The 10,951-nt window shown below is 45.7% G+C and overlaps 5 protein-coding genes across 6 annotated transcripts; 4 read left to right on the top strand and 1 right to left on the bottom strand.

Annotated features, from left to right (window-relative positions):
- Positions 1-108: 108 nt before the first annotated feature.
- RB195_022075 (uncharacterized protein) lies at positions 109-708 on the top strand (the record flags this gene model as incomplete). Its single annotated transcript, XM_064209079.1, has 1 exon — positions 109-708. The coding sequence occupies one exon, from the start codon at positions 109-111 to the stop codon at positions 706-708; it is 600 nt and encodes a 199-aa protein (XP_064064960.1).
- Positions 709-3,849: 3,141 nt separating this feature from the next.
- RB195_022074 (uncharacterized protein) lies at positions 3,850-4,137 on the bottom strand (the record flags this gene model as incomplete). The annotated part of the gene is made up of 1 exon (XM_064209078.1): positions 3,850-4,137. The coding sequence occupies one exon, from the start codon at positions 4,135-4,137 to the stop codon at positions 3,850-3,852; it is 288 nt and encodes a 95-aa protein (XP_064064959.1).
- A 242-nt stretch (positions 4,138-4,379) lies between these two features.
- On the top strand, positions 4,380-6,771 carry RB195_022072 (uncharacterized protein; the record flags this gene model as incomplete). 2 transcript variants are annotated; one of them, XM_064209076.1, is made up of 5 exons in its annotated part: positions 4,380-5,129; positions 5,214-5,305; positions 5,358-5,492; positions 5,550-6,277; positions 6,512-6,771. In XM_064209076.1, the coding sequence occupies 5 exons, from the start codon at positions 4,380-4,382 to the stop codon at positions 6,769-6,771; spliced, it is 1,965 nt and encodes a 654-aa protein (XP_064064956.1). The 2 variants fall into 2 exon arrangements, with proteins under 2 accessions (XP_064064956.1, XP_064064958.1); XM_064209075.1 differs by lacking the exons at positions 5,214-5,305; positions 5,358-5,492; positions 5,550-6,277; positions 6,512-6,771 and having other exon boundaries at positions 4,380-5,144.
- RB195_022073 (uncharacterized protein) lies at positions 5,683-6,435 on the top strand (the record flags this gene model as incomplete). Its single annotated transcript, XM_064209077.1, has 1 exon — positions 5,683-6,435. The coding sequence occupies one exon, from the start codon at positions 5,683-5,685 to the stop codon at positions 6,433-6,435; it is 753 nt and encodes a 250-aa protein (XP_064064957.1).
- A 1,917-nt stretch (positions 6,772-8,688) lies between the features above and the next one.
- RB195_022071 (uncharacterized protein) lies at positions 8,689-10,930 on the top strand (the record flags this gene model as incomplete). Its single annotated transcript, XM_064209074.1, has 5 exons — positions 8,689-8,806; positions 8,864-8,974; positions 9,022-9,133; positions 9,188-9,602; positions 10,760-10,930. 5 exons carry the CDS (start codon positions 8,689-8,691, stop codon positions 10,928-10,930), a joined length of 927 nt encoding a protein of 308 aa, XP_064064955.1.
- Between the last annotated feature and the right edge of the window lie 21 nt (positions 10,931-10,951).

The following is a 10,951-nucleotide window of genomic DNA, read 5'->3' as shown; positions in this document are numbered from 1 at the left end:
AACATGTGGATGCATCGGTCTTCAGCTGAATCTGCAAAAGACGATGTTCATGCGAAACGGATGGGTTTCGGATGCTCCATTCACGCTTAACGGAACGAACATATCCGAATGCACCAGCTACGTTTATCTGGGTCGAGAATTGAACATGATGAACGATCCGACTCCGAGCTGGACAGGAGGAGACGAGCGGCTTGGGGAGCGTATAAGAGCATCGAGGATGTAGTGAAGAAGACCAGGAACACCCGGCTCCGTGCTCACCTCTTCAACACCACCACACTTTCTGCTTTGACCTATGCTTCGGAAACCTGGGCATTTCGCAAACAGGAAGAAAACGCGGTGAGCGTCATAGAATGCGCAATTGAGAGAGTGATGCGAGGAGTATGCCGTTTCACGCAAGTGAGGGACGGGATTCAAAGTTCTCTCCTACGTCAACGATCGAAGATTAGAGACGCCGCCGCGTTTGCCAAGGAAAGTAAAATAAGGTGGGCTGGACACGTGATGCGCTTTAACGACAACCGTTGGACCAGAATCGTGAGCGACTGGGTTCCCCGCGATATTAAGCGTACTACAGGAAGACCACCGACCCGACGGTCAGATTTCGTCACGAAGTCCTTCAAAGAAAATTGTGATGCTCTTAGTGTTCCACGCGAAAGTAGGAACCACTGGGCAACTCTGGCACGCGATCGGGACAAATGGAAGAATTACTGACGCCCACTCGACCAGTTTTAAGATCAACGGGAGTCAAGGTGATTTCCACTTTTGCATCTTGAAGAGCCCCAAAAGCGTGCCGTCATGATCCCGATTTTCTCCACATGCTTTCCGCTACGTGCCAGTAGTTAATGTAGAAATTCACTTTTTTGAGATTAGGGAAAGGACCCATTTATTAATGCTTGAATTCGAGATTAAGTTTGACAAAACAGTCTTGCTCTATTTATGTCTTCTTGTTATGCCAACGAGGTTTAGGTGAAACTTTTTTATTGGCCGGAAGTTTCGACAAACTCGTCTTTTTCAAAGGCCTGAAAATGGTTCTTCGATACCATGCATATCCCATCAAACTCCTCCTCTCTCCTCGCCAACCCTCGATAACAAGGCAAGAACTGAAGCAAGCCTTTGGCCCATAGCAAGTCCTCTTATTTGAGAGAAATATTTTCCTGACCATTTAAAAATATTGCACTGGAGGCATTCGTTGATCAGGATCATTATGCGTTGCTTGCTTAGACCAAAGGTTTCTATACTACGGCCGTGTCTATCTAGCATTTCAGATAACGCTTGTAACGCCTGTTTGTTTTGAACTTTGTGTACAAAGACGTCACGTCAAATGACTCCATGACACAATTTTGTTCGAATTTGGCATTTTTAAGGCGTTCGAGGAATTGTGAACTGCTTGATAGATGAGAAGACACTTTTGGTAGTAGTTGACTCACAATTCTAAAATGAGTCCTTATCAATTACCAATGACTTCTTGCCGTTCGTAACGCTCTGTGAGCTCTAAGATTGCCCCACATGCAGTTTCTTAACGTTATCCAGACACCAGTACTTAAGGATACTGATACACAGTGCGTAGATTTCATTCGCCTTGGTGACAATCTTTAAGAACGCGGTGGATTACCAACCCCGCTAGTCGGTGAAACTAGTCAGTTGTTTTCCTTTTAAGGTCTTGCGTGGTGTACTTGGAACAATATCGAGGGTTGGCGAGGAGAGAGGAGGAGTTTGATGGGATATGCATGGTATCAAAGACCTCGAACCATTTTCAGGCTTTTGAAAAAGACGAGTTTGTCGAAACGTCAGGCCAGTAAGAAAGTTTTACCCAAACCTCGTTGGCATAACAAGAAAACATAAATACACTATCAAATGTCGAGGTTTCAAGAAGAGAGGACTTGGAGGTTGTCTTGCTCTAATCGAACTCAAGAAAGAGTAGGTGTAAAAACTACTGATTTCGAAAAAGGATCCGATAGCTGCTATCTTACAGTTATATATCGTTATCAAAGTATGGTATAACCAGTTAAGACCATTACAACACATTCCAGTGTGCTATGCAAGAAAGGAAAAAGCTCTTTTTCATCTGTTCATTCGAAAAGACCAGTCAGACGGTTTTGATTAACGGAACACATCAGCTTTTTTACTTCTGCATCACAGAATTGCTACGCAATCCAAAACAAATGTCATAGGAAAGAGGAAGAGAAAGAGTGACTGTAATAAGAGTTGCGAGAACCTCTGTAGAAATCATTTCGTCAGCCGTAGAAAGACAGACACTAAAAATAGATAATGATAGTGATATTCTTTGTCAGCGGAAACTAGCTGACAACAAAGGTGGGAAGGAGCCGGACCCTCCGGGTGAAGGTGAAGGTGAAGGTCTGGCTCATGGGATGCAGCTCAAGTGATTAGGATCCCTTCGCCAAACGTCCAAAGGTGAAAGGGGTCCTTTCCCTAACCGTGCAAAAGTGAAGGGGTCGGAGCACCGGCTCCGACTATCGCATGTACGACAAACAAGCTTTAATCGAGTTCGCAAAAAAAAAGTGCGCAAGAATCAGAAAGTCGATGAAATTAACAAAAGCCGAAACCTCTGTTAGTGAGGTTTTAATGTGTTATTGTTTAGATAGAAAACAGGGTAAAATGTAGTTTGGGAGGTGGGGCACTCAATCACTGTCATATTGAACTGCAGTGTACCTGCACTGCAGTCCAAAGACTGTTCTTAACTATGAAATGTCTTTCTTATTTGACTATTTGAGAAGCATCTGAGAAGGCGATAGTTTATCAGTCGACCGGATATCATTGGAAGTGAATAGCTGAGTAGGTCATGGCACTGAAACTCAAGCATTACTCTTAAAGGATCCACTACATGTAGGTTAAAACTACTAGGAGAAAAAAGGAATTTGGAGTCTGAACTACTACTTCTTTAACATCACCAAACTCTTCAAACCGGCTTACTGGAAGTGAATAACTAAAATATACCACGTAGTAATTTGAACGCAATTGAAAAGTTGAAAATGGTCTGAGATATGCTTTCTCCACGGTCCGCATTTGACAAATAAGGATGGTCTTTGCGTTCCAGGGACGTTTTTTTGCGCTCTAATTGCAAGTGGAGTACAGCTCAATAGGAACACAGCTTAGTGTCACCTTCCCTCCAACCCAACTACACTTTACCCAAAAATACAAAGAAATTAAGAGATAAAAACCGTGTTATATAATAGCGCGGCTTTTATCTCTTAATTAACGGTGTGTGTATCTGTGTATGCGATGTTATATGTGCGATGCATGTATGTACAGAGGTCAAAACGACATGAAGCACGAGTGTAGCTAATCGAGCGATCGCGCCTCCGTTCTGCTTGGCAATTTGCCAAAGTGAGATGCACTGACGTCATCCCGGTCTATATCGACCGCAATTTTTTTCTCGTTTTCATTTTGTTTGTTTTGGTCCTTTCGTCTTTTATTTTCTTTTCTTGTATTTTTGTAATGTTCGCTGTTTTTGCTTTTGTTATGTAGATGTATATTGTATCTGGAGTATTCTTAAGTTATTGCATCGTTTCCGTTCATGTATTTATTTGTATAAAAGAAGAGAAAATCAGGAACAAAACAAAAAAAAAATGAAAGCAACATGATTCAGGTGACGTCACTTGGGAAAATTTGGGAAATTGCCAAAAACACCGGTCAAAGGCCGTCTGCCAGCTGTCAAAATCCGCGCTGCTCCAGCGCAACCGCTCGTGAAACTACAAAATGCTTCATGTCGTTTTGACTTGTAACATATAGAGAAGTGGGCGTAGAGAGGAGTACATTGATTCGCCATGCAGGCAACCCGGAGCGACGGCGCAAAAATTGGAATCAGCGCAATTAGCTGTGCAACAGTGCCGTTCAATAATTCCAAGCGAATTTGTCAAGAAGTGAATGAGACGTTGTGAGCAGTTTCATAGCCGTAATAACTGCATGTGTTGCGTTAAATCGTTTTGTATTCTTCCGCACGTCTATTTCTTCCATGTCTGTCTTGGATTGGTAACACCTTTCTTTCGGGAATCCTCCACAACGGTTTACCGCCTCATAGTGGCGTGGAGGTGACACTGGGCACCGAACTGCGATGCACAGCGGAGATTCGTCCTCCGGCAGGGTCTCCCAAGCTGAGAAGGAGTTCGACACATCCGACATTCCGAGTTCTCGGAATCGGAAGCCTAGCTAAGAGTAAACCACTGCTAAGATTCACCACCGTCTTGGCAAAATGTCGCAAGGTGGTTCCCTGATCCATATAGGTTGGGCGACGACCTGTGGTGAAAGCTAAGCTCGCCGTGGCATGGCTGCTTAGTTTGGGGAAAAGTCTTTTTGCCACTCCAGCATATTCACTGCCTCAGTACCCTGCACACTGGGCCCTGCCGTCTCAGACTTCGGACGGTATGGCGACCGGTGAGAGGCGATCAAATCTCAGGTTTCTCTGGACGTCATTGATTCTGGACCAAGGCGACACACGCACGACTCGCCATGGAGACTGTCTCAGACTATGTACTTACAACGCTAAAACAGTTTCCACAGACGCCGACCTGCATGCCCTTCTCGGAGCTGCAGAGCGTATCAAATTTCACATGATTGCTCTGCAGGAGACCAAGTGCAGAAGGAGCGACGTACGACAGATGAATGACGGTACACTCGTCATTCGTGGAGAGAAGGTTCCGTCGCGAAATGTAGGCGGTGTTGGTTTTGTTGTGCACCCATCTGTCGTCCATCTTGTCGATTCTCACGAGATCCTGTCACCTCGTCTGGCCATTCTTCGCCTCCGCCCTCTGCGCCAAAAATCCATCAGTATCATCAACTGCTATTCACCAACATCAGCAGCTGATGATTCCGAATTGGACGCGTTTTACGAGGAGCTGGAGGAAGTAGTCCACAACGAGAAGTCCTTTTACAAATTCGTTGTCGGAGACTTCAACGCAAAACTAGGAAAGGCCACAGAAGGGGAATACAGGATTGGAAGATTTGGACTAGGGGACCGGAATGAAAATGGCAATCGTCTCGCCGGGCTGTTGTCCGCCGCTCGCCTCTTTCATGGGAACTCTCTTTTCATGAAAAAAAGATCATCGTCGGTGGACATGGGAATCGCCCAATGGCGCGATTCGTGCGGAGATCGACCACATACTGACCAACCGGAGGTGGTGTCTACTTGACGTTTCAGTAGTACCATCCTTTTGTAGTGGTTCTGATCACCGTCTCCTTCGTGCGAAAATACGACTTAGCCACACGATGGAAAAGAACATCTGCTATCGGCAACGAAGGAGAAAAGAAGTCGTCTACGACGATTGCGTACTCGACGACACCTTGTCCTAAGGTGACTGGCACATCGAATAGGACCCAAACGTGGACTACGAGACGCTGTTCAGAGGATTACAAGTCTGTGCTGAGTGTGCCTCGAAGCCGCGCTTGATAAACTTGGATCGAATTTCAAACACCACCAAGGAATTGTTAGGAAGAAGAAGGGCTTTGAGGTTTGATCCGAATGCATCGCACATTGAGCGGTTAGTAGCAAACACTAGCTGCAGAAAAGCGTTGCAGGAGGATCTTTTGAAGTACAGGCAGAAGAAGATTCTAGAAGCAGCACAAAGAAGAACGAGTCTAAAGAAGTGCCGCAGGGATCTCCGCGAATATAATATTCCGCTAGCAACCTTGCTGAGCGAAGACGGGACTCGCACGTCTTCTCGTCGTAAGATGGAAATCATTACGGAGAGGTTCTACTCGAACCTTTTCCGTTCATCAACTCCTGTGTCAAGCCCGATCATCCCCACTGGTGAAGCTCCACCACGGATTCTCCCTTCGGAAGTACGAGTCGCTATCAAGAGCATGAAACCTGGCACAGCCCCCGGACCTGATTTTATATCAGCAGACTTTCTTCGGGCTGGTGGCCATCCGCTTCATCTAATCTTAGCAGCGCACATGACATCCTATCTTCAGAAAGAAAGGATCCCAGACCAGTGGAAGACCTCGCGAACCGTTCTTATCCATAAGAAAGGTGACCGAGAGGACCTTCGGAACTACCGTCCGATATGCTTGCTGAGCGTGTTATACAAAGTATTCACCAAGGTCATCCTCAGACGCATATCTAGGACGCTGGATGAAGCCCAGCCTCAAGAACAAGCTGGATTCCGCCAAGGGTTCAGTTGCTTGGACCACATCCAGACCGTGTCGAGGGTCATAAAGGTTTGCCGGGAACACCGCCTGCCCCTTGTTCTAACCTTCGTCGACTATGAGAAAGCCTTTGACGGCGTAGGAACGAATGCAGTACTGTCAGCGCTGGTCGATCAAGGTGTGGACGCGTCGTATGTGAGGACATTAGCCAATTGCTACGAACGATGCACGACTAGGATACAGCTTTTCCACCGCCCTCTCACCATACCCATTGGAAAGGGGGTACGACAAGGCGATACTATATCGCCGAAGCTGTTCACGGCTTCATTGCAATGAATAATGAAATCACTATCCTGGGAAGAAAGGGGCATACGTGTTGATGGAAGATTTCTCCCGAACTTTCGTTTCGCAGACGACATCGTTCTCTTTTCGAGCAGTACCAGTGAAGCAGAAACGATGCTCAACGAATTGAACGAAGCAGGGAAGAGAATAGGACTACGAATAAACAGAAAGAAGACACAGTTCATGAAGAACGCGCACTGCGAGGACGGAGGAGTACAACTTGAAGGCTCCCAAATCGTGGAAACTCCGTCATACGTATACCTCGGACGTTCTATGAACATGGAAAACGACATGAAGGAAGAACTGAATAGAAGAATGAGAGCAGCATGAGCAGCATGAGCAGCCGTCAGCAGGGAAGCTACAGACCAACTGACGGACCAAAATCTTCGTGCTCATCTGTTCGACTCGACAGTCCTTCCAGCACTTTGTTACGCAGCAGAGACGTGGGCAGACACCGCGGCCACGTCTATGAAGCTACTTACTACCCACAGAGCCCTTGAGAGATGTCTGTCTCCTGAAGTTTAACCGGCGCACACAACACCTTGCCGGTCTTCGTAGCTCCGACTTAAGAGGAATGTCCCGTCTTCGCGACCCAGCGGAATATGTATCGAAAGCAAATCATAGATGGGCCGGTCACTTCATGAGAAGAATCGACGATAGATGGACTAAAAGAACCCTAAACTAATGCTGCTAATGCTGATGCTAAACGTCCTCGAGAAAGACCGCCAACGAGATGGAGTGACGTGTTCGCTGCACGGATGGACCAGCTGAGAGCTCAGCTGGATACGGCTCAAGGACTTCGTCAGCGTCACTCACGAAGCTTGAGAACATCTTGGATGACAATGGCGAGGGAACGAAACGAGTGGAAGAGATGCTGGGGCCCGCACGTCGAGTGAAGACGGGCCATCTAAGTACCTAAGTAAGTTTCTTTCAGGAATTGGGAACACACATGAGAACAGGTTTTTAAATAGTAGCTAACAGACCACGTGATCTGACGTAGAAACGTAACCTTGTCACTATGATGACGTTCACATAATTTCATGTCAGCACATCATTCTAGTATATACTGGAGGAAGGGATTACAATATCTAATACTTCGAATAATCTTTTCAAATTGAAGCGGTTACGAAGAAATATAGGTGTAATTTCAACTTTTGAATAATCTCCAAGTGAAGTACTGACCCCTTTAGGAAGAAAACTACTGAATCTTTCATCAATGCCCAAATCTCTTAGAAAAAGTGTGGTAAAAAAAAATTCGAGGAAAGGAAAAATTCAATTCTGTAGCAAAAATTTACAGAACGTGTCACTTTCAATTTCTACTGATCAGTGAAGGCGAGAGAAGTGAGAATTACAAGAAGTCTGGAGGATGGCGTTAACGGGACGTTCAGACTAGTACTACACATAATAGCGCAGTACTATACCAAGATGAGCCCCCATTCGATGCATTTTTGTTTTGATAGATAGCTGTGGGGATTATTTCATAATCTTTTTGTCAGTAAACTTATAGCACTGAAACGCCTACTAAAGTCTAGGATTCAGAGCACATATAGCAGGGTCAAAACGACAAAGGAAAAGGTCTACATTTTCGTACAAACTGGATTATTCGTGGACAACGTGAGCAAAAACCCTCGACACGTCTTACTACATATGCGGCAAAGACCAATACAATCAGTATCTGTTACTATCTTCGAGGACAAATTGTAGTCCCACCAACGTTCCATTTGTCACAACCCATAAACTTTTAAACGCAAATTTGGAATGAAATCCCAATGTCGACAGAAGCCTAGTTGGAGGACATCGTTAACGAGATACGAATATTCGCGAATAGCACCGTCGAATACCCGCCGAGAGCAAGTGTCGACCACGCTATTGTACGTTATTCTTGAAAGAAGAAACATGACCACTAAATCACGAAGTTCCAGGGCGCCTCATCACTATAGCGCTCCCATTTGAATGCTTAAACATGTGAAGCCGCGTATACGAGTCTAATTGCTACCTGCACGTGGTGGCCCTGCTTTAACTAAACTCTGGCGCGCCAAAGCCCGTAACCAGAAAGGTCAACTGCCTGAAGGGAGCATGGAATCTTTGACAACAACCATTCGTTTCGTCACGCTGAACTGCCGAACACTGTCGAGTGAACTAAAACAAGCCGCTCTATCCAGACTGCGATATCTCTGTGTGCCTTTTGCTGCACTGAAGGAAACACGCATGTGAGATCGGCACGCCGTCAGCATCGAAAAATACACCATGTACTGCGGCGATGCTGATGAGAACAAAGTAGGTGGTTGCGCGATAGCTGTGAGGAACGATTACAAGAACCTGGTGGAGGAATTCGGCTCAACGTCGTCTAGATGCGCTTCTGTACGTCACCGGGATCGCAGAGAACGTAGACTCTAGATCGTAACTGCTCACTCACCTACAGAAACCGCTGAGGACAACAAAAAGGATGCCTTCTACGATGAACCCAATGCGTTGATGTCTAAAATACTAAGCCAGCGGGTGGTCATTGCCGGAATCGACGCAAATGCGAATGGTGGGACTCGAATACCAACCCTGTGCTAGGAAAATGGTATTATCCAGCTGAGCGCGCGTCAGACAACGGTGACCGTCTGGTCGACTTGTGCAAACAGACGGGACTGTTCATCGCTTCCACGTACAACAGGAATAGACGCCATCAGCTTAGATGGCAGGGGTGAACACTTTCAACGTCTGAAAAACAGCGCAAGCGGAAGATGAGGACTCTTAGGCTTCAGCTCGACTACGTTCTGGCAAGGAACATTCTTCAGTCAGATATCCAAAAATCTAGAGCTGCTTGGAACGTCGTATTCGACTCTGATCACCGTCCAGTTCTTCTCAGCTTCAAGATACGGTTCCACAAGAGAAACCGAGGAGTCCCTCTTCAACCGAAAATCGACATGGCAGGTCTGAAAGACGATGAATGCAGAACGAAATTCCGCCAAGGTCTATTCATGTTGAAGCACGGACCAGGTAGAAGCTTAGCGATGCTGATTCCCTCACAAAGTGCATCCAGGACGCTGCAAAGGAAACCCTTCCGGTTCTATAGCTGCGGAAGAAGTTTGCCTTCGCATCTGCGACAAGAAAATCCACGTACAATTCTGTATGTGTTGCCCGTAGCACTGGCGACTTCAACCAGGAAAAGGGTCTTAGAAGGAAGTTGTGTCGTTAACTGCAGCAAAACCGCGATAACGAGTGGACGTCAAGCGCGAAGGAGTTTGAAAAGGCGTGAGAGGACAAGAACCCGCGGAAAGCCTATCATGCTATATAATAACACGCTTAGTCCGTGTGTGTGTGTTTGTCTGTGTGTCACGAAAATACTTTACAATGATGCAAAACACTGCACCGGTGAGGTGCCGAACCATCGCCATGCACCTGATATACGAGCACTCTACCTTTTATCCCTTGTGCAAAGCTATGTGCGGATGTATGTTGGCTTTGAAGTTGGAAAGTTATTTTCTCTCATATGTTAGTGAGGGCAAATAAATTTTTATGTGAATGCATACTCCCAAACTTGCAAACTATCATGCTGTATAATAAGAAGAATTGAAGAATTTCCAAAAAGAGAGGAAGACGAATACCATGGCGTCGGTTTGGTGCGCTAGAGCCTCAACGCGGTAATATTGGGTGAGACGGCATCGAAATCGTGCCCCGGAGCCAGATAGCTGTAAAATGCGGTGCGACGGGTCCCATGGTGTCGGAATGATGCACCAGTGCCAGAAAGTTATAGAGTGAGGAGAGACGGTTTCCACTACGTCGGTGCGCGGGAGCTACCACGCCATAGAATGGGTTTCTATGGTTCCCTCGCATATATATTTCCCAGCATGTCTCTTTGATGCTGCTAACATCCTTTTTTCAAAAGGAGGAAACACAATTGCGAACGGCTTAAATACAATACATAGTAGCCAACAGCTTACGCGATCTGACGTAGAACGCTATTTTTATCGCTACGATAGTGATATTCACGTCTTCATGTTAGCACATCGTTCTTCGCCAATAGTTGAGAACGAAGGAAACTCATACTTCGAATAATGTTTCCAAATTGTAAAGGTTTGAAAGGAACATAGATGTAAAATCAAGTTTGATTGTTCTCCAAATATACAACTGAGCGTTTAAGTAAAAATCATAAAATCTTTTACGTATGCTTAAATTTTCGGGTAAAAAAATTGAAGAAAGCGTTGAAAGAAAAAAGCAATTCTAATCTTACAAAAAATGCCGCTATTGTTATTTCTTTTTGATCGGTGAAGGCGAGCGGAACGAATACCAAAAAAAGCCTGAAGTCCGGCTTTAGCCGGACGTTCAGGCTGGTGCTTTACTAAAACAGTACAACGGCAAAAAGAAAAGATGTTCTCCTGTCCTTAACACTGCCAATGGAGTAGCTGTCGGTGAAGCAGCCCTTCCAACTTGGAGGGATCACTTCAAGACCTTGCTGAACCGGCAAGCGCCGTCACCTCATGAACTCGAGCGTTCATAGGCCGACATATGCGGTTAACGA

Source organism: Necator americanus, chromosome X (assembly GCF_031761385.1).
Source record: "Necator americanus strain Aroian chromosome X, whole genome shotgun sequence".
Lineage (NCBI taxonomy): Eukaryota > Metazoa > Nematoda > Chromadorea > Rhabditida > Ancylostomatidae > Necator > Necator americanus.
The sequence above is the reverse complement of the archived record's forward strand: the minus strand, read 5'-3'. Positions and strand labels throughout refer to the sequence as shown.